The sequence below is a fragment of the Hydractinia symbiolongicarpus genome, chromosome 13 (genome assembly GCF_029227915.1).
Source record: "Hydractinia symbiolongicarpus strain clone_291-10 chromosome 13, HSymV2.1, whole genome shotgun sequence".
Taxonomy (NCBI): domain Eukaryota; kingdom Metazoa; phylum Cnidaria; class Hydrozoa; order Anthoathecata; family Hydractiniidae; genus Hydractinia; species Hydractinia symbiolongicarpus.
Genome location: NC_079887.1, coordinates 13,927,181 through 13,946,877, shown reverse-complemented (window position 1 = coordinate 13,946,877; position 19,697 = coordinate 13,927,181). Strand labels below are relative to the sequence as shown.

The 19,697-nt window shown below is 33.3% G+C and overlaps 1 protein-coding gene across 2 annotated transcripts; it reads right to left on the bottom strand.

Moving 5' to 3' along the window:
* Positions 1–1,135: 1,135 nt before the first annotated feature.
* On the bottom strand, positions 1,136–17,318 carry LOC130624231 (serine/threonine-protein kinase TAO1-like). 2 transcript variants are annotated; one of them, XM_057439804.1, is made up of 19 exons: positions 16,898–17,318; positions 16,287–16,332; positions 15,837–15,944; positions 15,554–15,595; positions 15,410–15,470; positions 15,078–15,129; positions 14,565–14,604; positions 14,127–14,220; positions 13,895–13,976; positions 13,320–13,529; positions 12,989–13,093; positions 12,471–12,583; positions 12,034–12,202; positions 6,334–6,462; positions 5,144–5,329; positions 4,365–4,604; positions 3,864–4,076; positions 3,229–3,411; positions 1,136–2,763 (listed from the first exon to the last, which is right to left on the bottom strand). In XM_057439804.1, exons 1-19 carry the CDS (start codon positions 17,192–17,194, stop codon positions 2,317–2,319), a joined length of 2,817 nt encoding a protein of 938 aa, XP_057295787.1. In that variant the 5' UTR covers positions 17,195–17,318; the 3' UTR covers positions 1,136–2,316. The 2 variants fall into 2 exon arrangements, with proteins under 2 accessions (XP_057295787.1, XP_057295786.1); XM_057439803.1 differs by lacking the exons at positions 1,136–2,763; positions 3,229–3,411; positions 3,864–4,076; ... (1 more) ...; positions 5,144–5,329; positions 6,334–6,462 and adding exons at positions 7,991–9,104; positions 9,187–9,369; positions 9,449–9,661; ... (1 more) ...; positions 10,654–10,842; positions 10,953–11,081 and having other exon boundaries at positions 16,898–17,312.
* Between the last annotated feature and the right edge of the window lie 2,379 nt (positions 17,319–19,697).

Genomic DNA, 19,697 nt, shown 5'->3' with positions numbered 1-19,697 from the left:
GGATAATTAGATTAGCTGTTAAAAGCTTCTTTGTGTTCTTTACAGCTAACTGCGTCATTTCCATGTTTTTTCTTGAAATCAGAATAGTTTTGTTGTTTAATAATATAGACGACATATGTACTGCTAGCTACAGTAAAATTATTTCATTTTTGCAAAATTTTTTCTTGTTCTTTTAATTGAAGCACAACTTTATGTTGATCTATATATATATAGATAGCTATGGGGAGATCGATAACGAAGAAAAGTGAAAATTTAAGTAAAAAGATATATATCGTATAAGTAGCTGTATAAGCGGCTATATATATTTAATTATTCTGCATAGATAAATGTCTGTATATTTGTCTAAGCAGAATGTCTGTATATTTTATATGTCTACCCTTACAAATCCTGTCTATTATTTCCAGGAAAGGTCATAGTTTAGATAGGGAGTCCTAGTCCGGGGCTATGGTAGCATAATATTGAATTGCCGCCAAGGGGAATCGAACCCCGTTCTCCCGCACAAAATGCCAGTTATAACCACCAAGCCATGGCGCCATTTAAAACAGCTAACTATTCTGTTACTGGCTAATTATCAGTTCTTCTTCTACCTAATTTGTTCGAAAATCTTTAAGATCAACCCAAAGTATCACAAATATTTTTCTAAGATTTCTTAGAAATGACTTGATTTTTAAAAATCTCACGAAATATACCTGTGCATCACATCGCATAGGTTTGTATCTTAGATTCACTTTTTGAACTTGCCAATGTTCATGCGAGATTAAACAACTTATTAGGTGCGATTTTACGTGTGATTTCCATCAACTGTTTTTTAACTGTTACAATAAAGAAGAATAAAAACTTCCTTCCCAGTCGCACCGAATTCCTGTCTTAGATTGCGACGTCGTGTCGCCAAGAATTTGTTGTAATATCTTGGTGTATTGAGTTTTCCGAAAAAGAACTTAGCCCAAGGGTTAACTCAATCCGACCGGCAAAGTCTGTTTCAACTCTCGTCGCCGGCATAATGAGATTAAAACACCCGAGGTGAGAATGTTACATATCCTTTAACATCGCTGTACTCGAGAATAAACGTTTCGCAGATAGATTTTTGAAATCATCGAGGGATTTTAATTGACGGATTCGCATAAAATGGCTGTAGTAAGAGAATTAGACGCATCTTATTTTCTATGTATGTGGAAAAATATTATCATTAATACAACAATTATACTAAAAAATAAAATTTTATTGCGAAATTTTGATTTCAGCGCATGGTATATAACAAACAAAAAAAATTAAGAAACATATATACATACCAAAATAATACTACATTGTACTTGACCCTAATATATAGTTACATACAAAATGGGCCTGTGCACTAAGTTGTAAGAGTAATCATAACTGTTTTATTACAAAAAGTTAAAACGCAATGAAGAGAAAAGATAAACCATTTTCACGTTAAAAAGCCCTGGGGACGTGGTTGTCATATTTAGTGATAAAACTGAAATAAAATTTAAAAGTTTTCTTAGATTGGCAAAAACGAAAAAAAAACATCTATCAATACGGGGGAAACTTAAACAGACAGAAATATAATAAGACACTCTTTATCACACTAAAAAGTTCAAGCTTTTGATGGAGAGAGAGCGATTAACATTTGTGATAGGATTTTGAGGTTCCGAGAATCAATGAATAAATGAGATAAAATGAAGACTTCGCAGTGAAATTAATTTTTTGTTTGAAACGTCACCTCTTTGGAGCTTCTAGAGTTCATGAATCATGTTTTTGTAACTTAGAATAGAAAAATTATTTATTGCGCCACAAACAAGCTGAAAACGTTACAGGTACATGTTACCGGAAAACGCTACCGAAAGGAATAATAAAAATGCGCGTAAAGAGCGCGGAATAATAAAATTAGAACTTATTCTATTGCAAAAAAAATTTTACCAGTCAATTTCAAACAAGCTTTAAGGATTTTCTAGTACTCCGCCAAAAATGGACCAGGTAGCACTAACTAAAAAATAAAGTTTCATTTTTAAAAACAATGTGACTTGTATAAGGTATGATTTAAATCCCTTTTTAAAATAAATATCCCATGAAAACAGAAGATCATACAAATGAATGAATCCCACAATTTTTAAATACTTTCGCATTAATTTTAAGGAGCAATCGTTACTAATTTTTTCTCGCTTTTTTCTTCCCGCACTTTTTTTATTCCCTTGATATACTTCCGCCATATTTAAAAAAAAATAAAAGCTACTGCACATAGTGAATTTTTTTCGATAATTATTATCGCTAGTTACGACATTCTTTAGTGTAGTAACAATACTGATTCGGTGAAAATAGCTATTTTCGACTACCTTCGTGATACGATAAGCGAGCGTTACCGTTTCGACTCTCGTTACTTCTAGTTCTTGTTACATTGCTCGCGCTATGCGCCGGTTGTAACGGGCCGTTACTAAATTGCGATGCTAAACTTTCGCGCGTAGAATTATTGGTTGCGGATTGAAGATTAGACATGCTGATAAAACTGTTACGATTAGACTGCGGGTTTCGACTAGCCGGACTACCTAGCGATCTATTACTGAGTCGTGGACTACCTTGATTGAATGCTCGGCTAAAACGTGGACTCGTGCTGCCGCTGAAGCTACTTGCAGAACGACCCGCGCGAAGATTATCGATATGTCTCCGTGATGAGGAATCAAAATCCTCGAGTTCGAATTGATGTCGATTTTGCATTTCTTTGAGTCTTTCCAATCGAATGTCTTGAAGCCGCGTGCTCTCTTCAAACATCTAATAAAAAAAAAAAAACTAAATAATGAGAAGATGAAAATCCAATGAATCAAAAAAATTTCAATAATTCAAGTGCTTGCTCTGAAGAGGGTTTTATGAAAATTTGGATGCGAATCAGTAAATTGGATATGCTGTACAAACCACATGTGTTGATTGTGCCAATCGGATTAACTGGTAAATGATGCACAACAATCGTAGAGTGGAATTTTTATTTAACTGACGAAAACAGGGGGAGAATTTATAGCTTAGGTTTAATCAACAAAAACTTGTTAACTAAAGAACATCAAGCGATCACAATTTCCATTAGAAAGCATGCCGATCAATGAATTTACTTCACTTGTCTTGTCCAATTCCTTAAAAAAATCACGAACTACAAGCTCTAAAACTAAAGTCTCCAGTTTCTTATAAAATCTTGTACAGCCTCATTTAGACTTGAGCACACGAAGTTGACGAAAGAAAGCATACCCTCTCTTCTAAAAGTTTTTTCCTCAATTCAACTCGATCTTGTAGATCTTTCAACTCTTTGTCAATGTGAGAATTTAAGTGAGCAGATTGTTTGGCTTGATAAGTATCCAACACTGTTTGTTCTTCTTGCAACTGAATGCGTAATGCTTCAAGTTCTTGCAACTGAAGCTCATCAAGACGAACCTGTTTGAAGGTACGAGAAATAAGTATCAGTCCAATGTTATGTTATCAACAATAAAAACTTGAAAATCAAAATTTGGAAAAGTCGCAAGATTTATAAAAAAATAAATCAAAGTTTTTTCATTACTATGTGGTTAGCAAACAATCAACCTCGTCCCTAGGACTATGGTAACTAAACGGGACGGGCGTTAGCATACCATGGACGTAAGGGAGCGAAGTTTTAATGAACTTTTACGTCCTATCTATAAAAAGTTCACGTAAAAAAAATAATCGCGAAAAAAAAAACAAGCGAGAAATTGTCAAAAAAAAACAATACACGGTAATTTTTATAAGAATATCAAATGGCTAACCTAAGATTTTAGCCTAATATTCTTAAAAAAGAAAAAGTGTGGGGAGAAAGAAAGCATAAATTCGCAAAAATAAATCCGCGCAAGAATTTCTATCTTCAATATTACCTTTTGTTTCTGTAGCAAGTCGTTTATACTTTGGTCGTATTGTGAACCAAGATCGGCAAACTTTCTCATGCGATCTTCTTTGAATTTTTGTATAATTTCGCGATGTTGTTCACGCGGAGCTTTCGCCAACATCTGCTTGCGCAGCATTTTATATTGTCGTTCTTGTATCTTGCACGTCTCGTTAAATTGTTTCTTCACCTTAAGTTCTTGTGCCTAGAAAAAATTATTTCTTGTAGTTTTATTGTTTTTAAGTCTAACCGAATCGGTCTCTGTCCAAGCCTGCAGGTCGCATTAAAAGAAGAGAGTTGGTAAGGATGTCAAGGGGTAGCTAAATGACACGTTACTACTACTTGTTTAGTTAGACATCTACCTGAGGAGAGATTAGAGATCATGCTAACAGGATATTGTTATAGCGAGAAAAACTATCCTTATATGCATACAACAGCAACGGGTCTTCTTTTTAAAACTGAAAACCTAAGGTAACAACGTATAGCACCGAACCTTGAGTGTTTTTGGTCTTTGTCGCAGTTCCAGCAAATGCTTCTTCTGCAGCTCCATTTCTGCTTTCTTGTTATACTCTGATTGATTGTCTCTCTCAGTTTCATGGAGATTAGATTGTTGTTCTTTACGTAGTCGATGCATACTATTCAATTGCTTGTACTCAAGCTCCTGCGTACACTGATGATGACGTGATAACATTTGATGAGCCTGATCCTTCTGAGATTGCAATGTATTCATTTCCTAGAGAAGCATAGAGACAAAGTTAGCCTTTATAATATTTCATAGGTAAGCTAAGCATGGAGTCAAAGTTAGACTTTATACTATTTCCTAGGTAAGCATAAAGTTAAGTTAGCCTTTATACTATATCCAACTTAAAAAAGTGATTAAATAAGCCATATTTCAGAACAGTTTCTTAACACCGAAATCCTTGCAAGCAATCCCAAAAATTAAGCAAAATGAAAATAAGCTGCCTATAATTTCGTGGGCTGGTTCTTTTTTCTGAACGAATTTACACGATGAATTTCCTTGTTATCTTACGTACATTTGTTTCTACACCTGTTTATGTATGGAAGGTTAAAAAATTAAGAAAGATAGAATGACTGGACTGAATGTACGAAGACAAGATCTCTTTACGAGAAAGAGAGGAACAGTCAAGTATACTAAGCAGATCATTTCATTTTCTCTACACAGCCTTCTTTACTGGTCTGATTTTCTTATTAATATATTTCTTCGAAGAGAATAAACAAATATGTAAATACAACAAAGATGGCTACTGATACCTCCATTAGCAATTGCTTTTCCAACGCACGACTTTGACAAAGATGTTTTCTTCGGTAAGTTCTGAGGTTTTCTTCCATCTCAGCTACATGTTCATTGTACTTTCTCGTCTCTTGATCGCGTTGATGTTGCAAAAATTGTTCTTTTAACTGTGATGATGTCACAGACGCGCGTTTGTTCACTTCGTCCTATTAAAAACGATGGAACATACCTAATGGGCTTAAACTTTCGTCGATTCTAATTTTCGTAACCTGAATTTTTTTTTACTTTGGGGTCACAAATTTTAATTGTTCAAAACCTAAAAGCGCTGAAGTCAGGTATCTATTAAAATAAAAAATTGGAAGTTAGTTCAAAGTATGCCAACATTTTGAATCTTGCTAGGAACCCAAACTAGTTCCCAGGGCATCTTAATCTCTTCTGAAATCGGGATGGCAATAACGTTTGCATTGCTGCATAATGTCAGAGAGATATGTTCTAAACACAAGTTTGTTAGAAATCTATTCCGTATAATAAAAAAACCCAACTTAAATCATCCCCTCTAAAGATGGTGATTTTTTTGTGGCATTTTAACTGAATCGACATTTTAGAAATCTGATCTGATTTTTTATTGGGCTAAATTTTTGTCACTTTCTCAAACTTAGGGCCGAAAAGGTTGTATCAGAAGAAGTAATCAAAATTAATTTTTTATGATAGTATGTAAAGTAGTGATAAAGGCAACATGCTTTCAACAAAAGAATCCACTAGCCTACGCCAACCTCGTTCCCAGGGCATATTGAAACTTGTCGACGTTTGGACGTCGCCCAGTGTCAAAAAAAGACAAAAAACCCTGAGAATGAGATTATACCCTTCGCACATATAACATTGCTCCATTACGTTATTAACAAGTCCACACTTTTCACAAAAATATCAAAATAAATTTTTATGAGTCTTTACAATAGACGATTTTTGTGCCATTATGTTTTTTTTGTATATTTTCCGCGAGAGTAATTACGCGATGATACACTGAACCCTATATATCATAGCATGTGAGAAAATTTTTTCGTCTAAAAGCATGGACAGTAAAGGCGCATTAATTTAACAGATAAATGCATGATGGCGGCAAAAGCTCTGAGACTATCTACCTAACATTCTTTGAAATGTTCAGTGCTTTTAGGACGTGGCAACAAAATAAAAACAAATCATAGCAAGTTACCTGTTTGAGTTGTAGTTTTGCTTTTTTGAAGTCAGTTTTAACTTGAACAGAAAGTTGACGAAGCTCGCCGTCTTGATCATCTTTGATTTTTTTGATCAACCTTTTCTCATCCGCCATGCCTTGCTTAACCTGGGTAAAAGAGATAAAACACGGTTACCAATAGTTACGCACAAGAACAGAGTGTCCACTCAATATCAAATCTTCATTTTCCTGAGATTTCTGACACTTTTGACATTTAGGGAATTTCATACTACAAGAACCTTGAATTACCTTAAAAATATAAATTTAAATAACAAACATATTGATGTAACAGATTTGTTGAAAAATAATGCTATTTTTTTTAAAACAATTCCTAAGTTTAATCCCTTGTCAATATTTTGCAAACTAAAGATAGTTGATTTACCAACTAAACCTAAAATTCCTAACCTTTTCCTGACATTTCATAAAAACATATCCCTGATATTTTGCTTACTTTCAAAATTCTTGACATTTTTGACGGAGTGGGGACACCCTGAAGAATGTTCTTATTGAAGTTTTAAATAACAATATAGTAAAAAGACGAACAAACATTTAACTATCTTTTTTTTAAATGAAGAAGCATTTTTACCGAGTTTTTTTTGACGAATGAAGTTTTTTGCTGTGTTACTTTACCTATTTTTAATATAGTCAGACCTCGAACGAGTTAAAAACAAAAATATCGTCACATTTCTTTGCATATATTTTATAAAAGCAGACAAAATATTTAATATTTTATTTCGCGTGTCTCAAAAAGCGTCGCGAGTAATGATTTTTGCGAATCGATAGTTGGATTTTCGCGGACATTGGCTGCCTGAGTAAATTAATGCTAGATATTTCAAGAAAGTTGAATAATTTGACAAATGCTATTACACCACAAACCTCAAAAATACTGTGTTATTTAAGGAGAAAATAAATAATAAAAATAATAATATATAATAATATAATAATAAAAAAAATTACTTCTAGAACTCTAATATTTCGCTTTAATTTTTAAAAATGTTTTAAAAAAAAAAAAACATTTCTCGAGCACAAAAATTTCGCAAATTTGCGCTAAGTTAGCGAAATTTAATGCGCTAAAATTAAAAAAAATTATCAGGACTGTTGTGTTCCAACATTGGCCACTAACGTAGCATGTGGCATAGCTATTTTTAAATTTGTTGAAAAGCCGTCAATGGAAACATTAAATTGACTTGCCCGCAAGCGGAAATTCGAAAATTACCATGGACGAAATTATAAGCGATATTGCAATCTCTAATACCAGTTGTCTGTCACTGTCTCGATTTTGTAATTATGTTACGGATACACAAAATGCGATATATAATCAACAGGTTACAGACTAATAAATTTAATTAAGATTATGGAAGTCGATGAAGCCTAATCATTTATTGTTATTTTTAGGGTTATTATTGATAGGAAATTTGATTATTGATTAATTAACGTAATTATTAATAATTTTAATAAACATTAATAAGCTCGCTCACTCGCTATTTATGAATTCGCTCATTCGCTATTTTGAAAGCAACTTCCCTTTCATTCGTATTTCCATTCTTGAATCGTTGGATGTACAACTCATGAAATGCGCGAGGGCGTCGCTATGCAACAATACTTCACGTAAATACAACACGAAAGACACACTGCGTATATTATTTGCGAAATTCTTTATTTCAGCACATGGGTACAGAAAACAATTTAAGAAATATATGTACATACCAAAAAAGTGCCATGGCCATTTTTATGAGCACTGGTCTTTGAACTATTATAAAAGTACATGACTGGGCGTTAAAAGTACATGACTGGGCGTTAAAATTCCGCCTGAGCGGAAAAATGTATTAACTGTTTTCGATTTATTAGGAGTTTCTTTTTTCTTTTTAAGAAATAAAACGATGATAAAAAAATACTCTTTCCATATAATCTGAAAAGGATATTCCCTATGAAAACTTTCCACGACTTTCATGTACGAGTTATGTGAGAACATTAAAATGACGGAACATGAAGTGTTAGCAATCGAGGCGAGAAAATTTTGTAAACAAAGATAAAGGACAGCAAGGTAAATGACGATAAAGTTTGTTCCATTGAGGATTGAGATATGTCAAATGTGGATTTAAAATTCTACGATATCTAAATATTGCATTTTAAATATTAACTAGAAACGCCTTGAAACTATCACCAAAATCATCACCGGTATAGACTTCATGATCACGTATTGATCCAAAGGCGATAATACATGCATTGATATATAGACGTGATTGACACGTGTTCTTCACCTGTTAATCAGGTGGGTGATTACCCACACACGTTGTCGCACGGTCTCATCTTCGATTTGACTCATAATACGATAATCTTTCGATATTTCCATTGCGATTGTCGTTTCTTGAGCGCGTGCTGGTGACATTGCTAACGCTGTGTGCTGGCTGTAGTTGACTATTATACTGCGTCATATCACCACTGCGATTCGAGCTGCCGCTAGACTGGAGACTGGTCATGCTCACGGAACTAGCTCGACTTGGCTGAGCAAAACGTGTGCCCGGCGTTCCCAAAGACCTGTTACTGTCCCGAGAGCTACCCTGATTAAAAGCTCGACTAATTCGAGGACTACTCCCCACACTGGTAAAGCTCGACCGACTCGATCGCGGGCTCTCCAAGTGGCGACGAGATATTGTGTCGAATTCTGCTAGTTCTATTTGGTGACGATTTTGCATCTCCTTTAAGCGTTCCAAACGAATGTCTTGTAGACGGGTGCTTTCTTCAAACATCTGCAAAAAATAGAAGTACATATCAGTGACACAATTTAAACCAATCAGCATAATGCAGAGAAATAAACTGACGAAACCATACCCTCTCTTCTAACAGTGCTTTTCGTAACGCCACCCTATCTTGAAGATCTTTCAACTCTTTGTCAATGTGAGCTCTCAAATGAGCAGATTGTTTGGCTTGATAAGTATCCAACACCGTTTGTTCTTCTTGCAACTGAATGCGTAATGCTTCAAGTTCTTGCAACTGAAGCTCATCAAGACGAACCTAGTTGAAGGTACAAAACGTTAATAAAACGAAAAACAAATGAAAAACACCTTTCCATTTTCATAACTGTAAATAATACCTTTTGCTTCTGTAGCAGGTCGTTTATACTCTGATCGTATTGTAAACTCAGCTCAGCAAACTTTCTGGTACGGTCTTCCTTAAACTTCTGCATTATTTCGCGGTGTTGCTCGCGTGGTGCATTTGCAAGCATCTGCTTACGCAGCATTTTATATTGTCGTTCTTGTACTTTGCACGTCTCGTTAAACTGCTTCTTCACTTTAAGTTCCTGAGCCTAAATAAAATTTACTTGTGAATTACGTAACCGTATAGATCATGCACCTAGAAGTTAAAAGTCTACACGAAGGTCTATACCAATCTAACGTATGCGTTTATGCCAAAAAGGGGTATAAACAGGATTAAAGTGACATAACTAGAATTTCCTGATACGGTTACCACGAACCTTGAGTGTTTTTGGTCTTTGTCTAATCTCCAACAGGTGTTTCTTTTGCAATTCCATTTCTGCTTTCTTGTTATACTCTGATTGATTGTCTCTCTCAGTTTCATGGAGATTAGATTGTTGTTCTTTACGTAGTCGATGCATACTATTCAATTGCTTGTACTCAAGCTCCTGCGTACACTGATGATGACGTGATAACATTTGATGAGCTTGATCCTTCTGAGATTGCAATGTGTTCATTTCCTAGAGAAGCATAGAGACAAAGTTAGCCTTTATATTATTTTCTAGGTATGCATATAATAAAAGTTAGCCTTTATACTATTCCCTATGTAGCCAAGCATTAAGTCAAAGTAATCCTTTATACTATTTTTAGGTAAACATACAGACAAATGTAGCCTCAGAAATACTTCTTAGCACGAAAATATACAGTCAAAGTTGGCCTTAATACTATTTCTTAGGTACGAAATATACGAGTCTAAGCCAGTTTGTTTTTAACACCCATTGAAGCCTTAAAAATTACTACGTTAATTATAGATATTTTAACGAGAAGACAGAAATAGCTTTGCTAGGTTAGGACGCAACATAAAGTTAAGGAACTCTGTTCTAAAATTTCGTGAGGATTCAATTTTGTGGTCAAGGTCTTCCGTCACCACTGAATACTTATTTTCTAAAATGACCTTTTTATACAAGAGGCGTTGAAGTAAATGTCAAAGCAGTTTTAAGGCAGAGATTGTTCATAGCTGTAGCATATTTCATGGGGCTTTTTTTAAAGCATACTTAATTACGAAACACTACGTCTCTTACTAAAATAAAACAACCAAACTTACTTCAATGAGTAATTGTCTCTCTAGAGTTTGACGTTGCCCTAACTGATCCCTTCTGTATCTTCGCAGCTCTTCCTCCATCGCAGCAACATGTTCATTATTCTTCCTAGCCTCCTCCGCTCTTTGGTGTTGAGCGTACTGCTCTTTAAGTTGGGACGGTGTGACTGAGTTCCTTTTGTTAACCTCCTCCTGCTAAAAAAATAATCCAAATAGGATTTAGTCAAAATTTATTTGTATTTCTGTGCATTATAGTATGATGTTGAAAAACAAAGTGAAGTCTTCTTTTAAAATATGACAATTACCTGTTTTAACTGTTGTTTGGCTCTCTTGTAGTCATTTTTCATTTGATTGGTAACTTGACGTAATTCGCCGTCGTGGCATTCTTTTATTTGACGTATCAACTTTTTCTCGTCGCCCATACCTTGCTTTGCCTGATGAAAATTTAGTGTTTTCTTTTTTAACTGTTTAAATAGTTTAGACAATTTATACTTTATCTGTTGGAGTCGTGTTATAAAGTAAAGTCTTTTTAGTGTACGCATGTAAAATTGTGAGTTGGTCTAAACAATTCCCAAACTTCATATCGATATAAACATTAGCCGAAATAATAATACAGAATTTAAAGACTCATAATTTTAATGTTTTGATTACACAAGTAAGGTTCTTTCAAATTTCAAGGCTTTCCTTGTTAGCTTGCCTCGTTTAGTCCAAACAGACAGACAGACACAAAGAAAGTCGGAAAAGTATTTTCCTTACATAAAGTTTGGGAAAAGTGTGGTCATTCTCACAAAGTCGATGCTTTAAATTTTAATGGTACTATGCACAATTCACTATAGGTGTCTAAAATTACTATTAAGCAATTGGTTAAATTTTTAGTTTTCTTTAAAACACTTCATTATATATTTTTATGCTGATCTCAGCAATTTTCGGCGAAGGGCTGTCTGTGAGCGTTTTTGCATCGCGCATCGCTGTCTAAACTCGCGGAAATAATTTGTTCGGTAAGTTATTAAAACACGCTCGAGCAATTCCCCACAAAAAGTAAAAGCGGTTAGTTGAAAGTTGTTAAAAAACAGAATGGTGTGTTTGTGCTTGGTGGATGTTAACCATTAAAATGAAAGCATCAAGAAGGAAAATGAAAATACAAGTCGAGTTGAAAAAAGACTGTTTGTTTTGTGTTTCATGTCATGAAGTGTTTGCATGTGCATGTATGTAGAAGTAAAAGTAAAAAAAAAACAAATGGTAGAAGGATTTTTGCAAAACCTTTGATATTATAGATTTTTGTTGCTTTGAAAGCTTTTCCTGCTGGCCACACACACAGCGGGAGTGCAGGCGCGTCGAACGTCATTGTAACAGTAGTCATAGAAACAAAACATAAACAAAGCGAACCTTCTGTTCCAGTTCTTGCTTGTGTTTCATTTTTAACTTCTCCATTTCTTTATCGAACGTGTGCATTTGATTTTCGAATTCTCTTTCTAAGGCTTTTCTATGTTCGTACATCTCTTGCTGTTGTTTCTGTTCAAGCTGGATGATCAATTTCTGATGCTGCTGACGAAGCCTGATAATAAATAATGTATCGACAATTAATGCAGTCCCTGAGAACAAAATGCAGAGCAAGCCTGGGAACAGCTTAAGCATACCGCTACTAAAAATTCACAATATTTTAGACGCGAGACTCTTACGTTCCCTTGGTAAGAATTTTTTTTTATTTACTTATAGCATAGTAATAAGTTGCATATTTATCCAACCACAACAGCAATAATAACAACAATTATAAACAACAACAACAACAACAACAACACCAACAGTACTAGTAGAATACACACCTTTTATAAACTTGTAGTTGTTCTCGATATGCGTCTGAGCCTTGATGCTCATGCATTTGCCTAGCAACCATCTGAGCAGGACGCAAAGTAGCGAACCTATCATCAACATCAGGCTAAATGGAACGGTTACCAAATACAATGAATTCACTGAGCGAAATGTTTATTTACCATATCTAAATTAAATCTGGGGAAATCTAGAAATCATTGACATGTCAATACTACTACTTAACTCTTGTAAAACCTTCCTTTGCTAACTTTATTACCTCATAGGGGTGAATAGTTAGTTGCTAAATGTTCCATTTTAAAATTAATGCAATGCCAGTTCTTTCAAGACGTTAGTGTTGGGAATTAATGAACAAAGCACAGAAGCAAATAAAGAAAAACTAGTTGACAGGTTTGGCTTGGCAGCGAATTATTAACCTTGTGGAGGAGAAGGGAAAAAGCTTCGTGCAGCCATTTTTAACAGACAAAATATAGGCATTAATATAAGAAAAAAATATATAAGGGTAGACACATACTACTTTTACTCTTCTACTTATAATGATTGGATCAGACGTCGAGTCAGGTTTCTCATATTCACTTTCACTGCTTCCATGGCTGGTTACACTGAGTTTCCTAACATCCTAAAAACAATTAATGAGTTAACAGATCTAAATAAGCTGAAACACTAATTCCAACATTTCTCTCGTCTCAGATGCAAATTATTTATCAATTGGCAACTTTATTATTTGCTTTCAAGGAACTTTTAAGTTGTAACAATTTCTTTAAAAAATCCTTTGATTACCTTTTTTAAATCTTTATACAGAGATGAAGAAAAAAGGATAGCGTCAGTTAATCAAGAAACCTTACCTCTTCTAAAGGAGTTTTTCCATCAGTCACAGAGCCATTATGTCCAACTGCCTTTGCACTAGGCATCTCATCCTCTTGTCCATCAGAATCTTCCATAATGATTTTCATACGATTATAATTTGCTTTATCTAGTGCTTTAACTGCTTTTTTAGTTCTTTCAATAAGTTCAAAAAGTGTATTAGCTGGCCTTTGCCGTGTTACGAATGGTTCCTGAAGGAGAAAGAATGTTCGAATTTATTTTTTAGATTACGGTTCAATAGGCAAGAAACACAACAAGCTTGCAAGGAAAAAAATAAAATATCCATCCATCTTTTTTATGTGTGTTTTATGTGTGTCCGGAGAGCCAATACAGTGCAATAAATGAACGTCCTGTGAAAAGGTGCTAAAAAGTTCCTATGGAAGCCATGCAAGCAGTGATTTTAAAGTCATGCAAGGAAACTTATCTCCATACCTCATGCTTAAAAAATGCACACCTTTATAGTTTCTTTTAGTCTCCTTAGTAAACCCATTTTCCACTTGCAAAAAACTGTTGCAAAAAATGAAAATAAAGCAAGTAAAGTAAATAAAGAATATACCTTTAGTAGTTCATCAGCACTCGGTCGATCACCTGGTAATTTAGCTAGACATTTTGCTACAAAATCATTAAATTCTGAAGACCTATAACCAGAAAAAAAGATAAAAAAGTAAGTCTTTTACATTTGCACTCTTCTCATCAAAGCTAGGGTTTATGTAATCTCCAAATATATTTATTATATAAGATTAAATCGTGTAACATGGCATGAAATAATCTCAAGATTGATTACTTACCACTTGCCCACAGTTAGCTTAGGAGGATCATTTTGAGCTATGTGGTATAACGCACTCATTGCATTCATATTAAATAATGGTGGTTTTCGTTCCGCTGAAAAATAAAAAGATAACCGTGCAGGATTATGATTGGCAGGTTTTTAATTCACAAACAAAGTTGAAGGAGAAAGTTTACATAAAACAATTCTATCTGAAAAACACTATAGTCAAATCGTTATGTTAAAAAGTCAACACTAAATTATTATTTTAAAATACTAAGCTTTCCTGAAGTTCGTAGAACTTTTATTGAATAAAAGTGTTTTTTTTAAAAAATGAAACTGGTGATGAAAAACATAGATAAAAAAATGACATTTTATTAAATTTCTATAATAAACGTAAATTTGAGTTTTACTTGTAATCCATGTGTGTGCTTTGGACAATAACAACGAAGGGAGTTACCTAGTTCAATACAAGTGATGCCCATTGACCAAATATCAACCTGAAAGGTAAAAACATTGATGCTATAAATGCTAAAATTTTCCCAAAAATGTAAAAGATGTTTTTTTTGTCAAAAAGAGAACTTTTGTAAACATTTTTATGCAATTTTTATAAATCAAATATTTAAAAATATGGAGGCAGACTTGTAGTTGGCCCTAACAATTTTTTTTTTCGTAGAAATAGTTTCTAGGGCAAAGCCCAGAGGTAGACTGAGAAGTTAATAAGAACATACTTGATGCAAAGGAAATTGAGTTTAGATCTGATTGTAAGAGGCTTATTAATATACAGAGTCCAACCTATGCTAGCATGGAAAACAGACGTTAAGTCGAGAATGATGATAAATGATGACAAGTGTGTGATTAAAGAAAAAATTAATTTAAGGGGATTTTGACTGTCTCCTCCAACTGACAGGAATAAAAACAAAAATACAAATTGGCACACTAAAAAATAACTACGCTCAAAAAAATGTGTTACTTTTCCATCGTATTGGCCTTCATCCATTGCAAGGATAACTTCAGGTGACATCCTGTGAAAATAAAAAAGTCTAAAGATAAAATCCATCCAAAATATCACGTAGATAAAAAAAGATCAACTTGTTGTTACTATACGCTTCAGTATACTTTAAAATATGAATTTTGAGGAAGGAAGAAAGTTTTACAATCACAGAGGCACTGTATTTAATTCAAAATCAATAGTATAATTCAAAATCAATAAAAACACAAAAAAAATACGATACATTTTCTTTAAACAAATTCCCAAATTAGGCTCAACGACTTAATCTTAGCAGAGCACAATATATCACTTACCAGTATGGCGTACCAACAAACGAGTTGGCTGGAGCTTTCATTGAAGCAGAACCAAAATCAGCTAATAAAATATGGTAAAAATCATAAATAACCCTTTATGAAAAAAGTATTATGCAACAACAAGTCAAGGGATGAGATACACACCTAGTTTTACGACACCTTTTTCAGATAACAAGATGTTGCCAGCTAAAAAAAAATTAAGAATGTGATAGAATTTCAACAAACTAAGGTCTTCTTCAAAAATATCTTTAAGGATAACAAGGTTTACATATTGTGCAAACTATTTTTGAGGTGTTTTAAAAAAACCTAACCTTTTGGCCACCTACAGAAAACAAAAGCTTTTTAAGGAAAGTTAAAAAGGATACAAAACATCATGGACAGGCAAAAAGAGTTAACAGTCAGTAATGTGTTAAGTTCAAGATCATACCTTTTATATCCCTATGTATTCTGTTATTTTTATGTAAATGTGCCAGCCCAAATAAGGCTCCATGACAAATAGCAGCACATTCATTTTCAGTAAGTGACTTCTTATGAACTATAAAATATAAAATAATAATAATAAAATTTTCAAATAAAGATATGCTTACAAAAACCTTATTAAAAAATTGTAACAAAAAGAGCAAATCAATATTGCACTTTTGCTCAAATTGTTAATTGCACGTAGTTAAACACGATAGTTATGCTGTAGTTGGCTTTATCGAGAAACAAGGATAATTTTTGTCAAGCCTATCACTTGACAACATTTCTAGGATATAACCATTTCTGTTTGTTGGTTTAGCTTATTTGAGTGATGCCATTTCAAGCATCCCACAATGACCGTTTTACTTTACTCACATTGAAATGATTTACTTAAAAAATCCAAAAAAATTATGTTTACCTTCTAAAATATCTGAAGCAGATCCAAGACAGTACTCCATAACAAGCTGAAATATTAACATAGAATACAACATTTAAACTTTACTGAACCATGCAATATTTGTCTACCTGCTGGAAAAAAGAAAGAAAAATCTATGTGGTGGCATGGCTGCAACAAAACAGACTATTTCTATTCACTTCTTAAAAATATATCATGTTAAAAACGAAATTACAAAGTTTATAAGCTTCTGCAAAATAAAAAATACAACTGATTTGAAAAATTTAATATCACGTCAAGTTGCGATGAACACAAATTGCTAATCAAAAAAGTACTGGAACATAACAAAATTAAAACTGCAATTTATTCACACTTAATGTACTTGAGTTTCTCACTGCATTTTTTTAAAACAGAGACAGTAACACTGGTACAGTGCAAAGCTGGCTTGACTGGTACATGTCTAGCAGCATATTCCACAGTCTGATAAACTAAACTGGCCCTCGCAAAGTATAAGTGCTGAGAAATTTCTAAATAAAAAAGTGTCAACACTACACCAAATAGCAAAACTTTTATCCAACCTTCATAGAAAAAAAATGCAATTTGCACAAAGGACAATAAACTTAAGTCAAACTTACCCATGCTGTATGATCTTTCAAATAGCAAGCATGATATCTAACACAGTTTTCATGCTTAAGTCCAATAAAAAATTGTACTTCTTTTACTATATCCTGCCATTTCTCAGTGGAGTTTTTGCCTGTAAATGACATTTTTTTAATAGCAACGGCCTCATTCTGAACATTTCTTGCGTAAAACACAGCACCAAAGCTGCCATGGCCAATTTCTCGTAAATCATGAAATACTTTTTCTGGATCTGCATCGGAAAATAGTCCGGCATATTCAGGGTTTTTGTGACCCCCTTTCGGGTGGGGCATACTGTTGTTCTACATTGATTTGTGACAATTTACTTAGTTATTTTAAGATAATGTTCCAAAATTATTCATTGAATTCTGTTCCTAAAAATAAAGGACATAGGATACAATATAAATTACAAAAGCATGCAACATTGACATTAAAAACAAGCAGACTAAAAAATCTGAAACTTAAATACAGGCACTAGCTGGGAGACTTGTTGTACATAAGCTCAGTTAAGGTTTGAAAGGGTTACCACACCCTTTTAAACCTTAAAGAAAACTTTTTTTCAGACTATTATATTCATTTTTTTCTATTAAAAAACTCTTGTCACAATTTATAGCTTTAATAGTATTATTTTGTACCAAAAATATTCAGCTTTAATAATTACTTCTTAAACTCAAAACGTCATAAATAACTATTTTGCCAAATATAGCTTTAATGCTATGCATTTGCAAATTTTTTTTCAAATGATTATGTATATTTAAGCGGTATATAAAGCGGTTTGGTTTTTGCTAAAATGTTTTTATTAATTCTGGATATTTTTTTCCCGCATTGCTGCATTCAGCAATGGAAGCTACCCAAGCGTATTTCAAAAAAAGGCCTTCAGAAAAAAACAAACTATGTAGACCCTTTTAATGTGATTTACACAAAGTTCATTTAAAACAGATGAGGTAGAAGTTATTTGCTACCAATTTTTAAGTGGGAATATTTGCTGACTCAACAATTTAGATTGAAAGTCAAATTCATTTTTATACATTTAAGTTTCAATTTTGTCAAGAGAAAGTACATGTTTGTACATTAAACACTATGTAAATAAAGCAGCTGTTTGGACAGCCAAAAAAGGTTTACTGCTACCTTCCAGCCCTGTGAATTCAACGTACAGCAACAGTATTGTTTTAATTTTTTAAAGGCACAATTACAGGAAACTTTGTGTACTACCTATGGTGCAATATGCAGGCCGTTTTTAAAGCCTAAAAGTCTGTTAAAACAAGATCGGTTTAGCTGAAGTTATAAGGAAGTTTTCATGGCATGCCAACTTTTAGATTCAAGTGGGGAAGACGGATTAGACAGGTGGAAAAACTTAGTCAAAGTTCAAGATTTAAAGCATTTTCCATTTTAGTGAGTTTACTATGATGGTTTAGAGCAATGCCCAATAGGTTGTGATGTTATGAACAGGTGGAGTCAAAATTAAGCAATAAAAATATAAAAGATCACAGAGTTTTATAAAAATTAAGCAAGTATTTAGAAGATATTAAAATTTGAATTTGCTGCAGGCACCTTATGCCCCCATACCAAATAGGGTAATATTTGAGCAGCATTTCAATTATTTGTGCTAAGGCAATAGGCTGAAAAATTCCTAATTGAGCAAATCACACTAAATACTTGTAGAAACATTGCAAACTATACCAACCACATAGCATAAAATAGCATATATATGTCCTATGCCTGTTTTTCGCATACTGCAGAGTATGCAGAACAAGTATGCATAAAATTTTCTAGGCGATTTCTATATTTAATTTACATAATTTGAACTTGTTAAAGTTCACATGAGAATATTTACTTTTGTTTTAATTTTTTACTCTTATTGTTGCTGATTGCAACTTTTTGGAATAACACAAATGAGAAAATCAAAAGCAAAAAAAATGGGCCAAGGATTGTTGCTAATATGGAATTTACATTTCTGTGCATGTAAAAGTGGAAATTGTCACAAAACTTCTTTGTTATTAATATCAATTTGAAGGTTGTTTAAAACATTATTTTAACAATAACAGAAATGATCTTCCTCGAGGTAAAGTACCAGATTGACAAATTTTCCGTAATACTGACAAAATTGAAATCTAAATATTCATGTGTATTAAAAACTTTGATGTGGCCCACCCTAAATTAAGTGACAGCAAAGACATGAAATGAATTCATACAATTAGAAATTTGCTTGTTCCCAAGGCATATATTTTGAAAATGCTAGTTATAAAACTTAGTTAATATAAATTTACACACTCTCAGGCAATGATATTTGAGGGTAATGATCGATCTGTTGCTCCGTCGTTACCCTAGCTTTTATATAGAAAGCAACAGGCTTCAACAAATTACCTTTAATGTTTCATGTTTATCTTAAAAATTCATGGTTTCAATGTTTATGCTCACATTTGATATTCACATGTGACCATTATGATGTAAATTTGATGTAAAAATGTCACTTTCTATCTATTGATAACTAACTTTGTGCAAAAAATCAAAAATTCTAATGAACAGATCTACAGGCCTATCAATAGAGGGGAGAGCAATTGCTCTTGCTAACGCAAATGCTCGCTCAATTCTGAAAAATGAGCAACTAGCTGAGCCATTAATTGCTCCCCCAATTCGAAAAAAAGGTTTTCTGGCTGAGCAATATCACTTCATCTCACATGGAAATCAATGTTCTATTTCTTATTATTTATGGTAAAAAAGAACCAAAATATATAAAAAAGATAAAATAAATAGATAAAAAGACTTCGTGATAAAATATGCATTTATAACTTATTT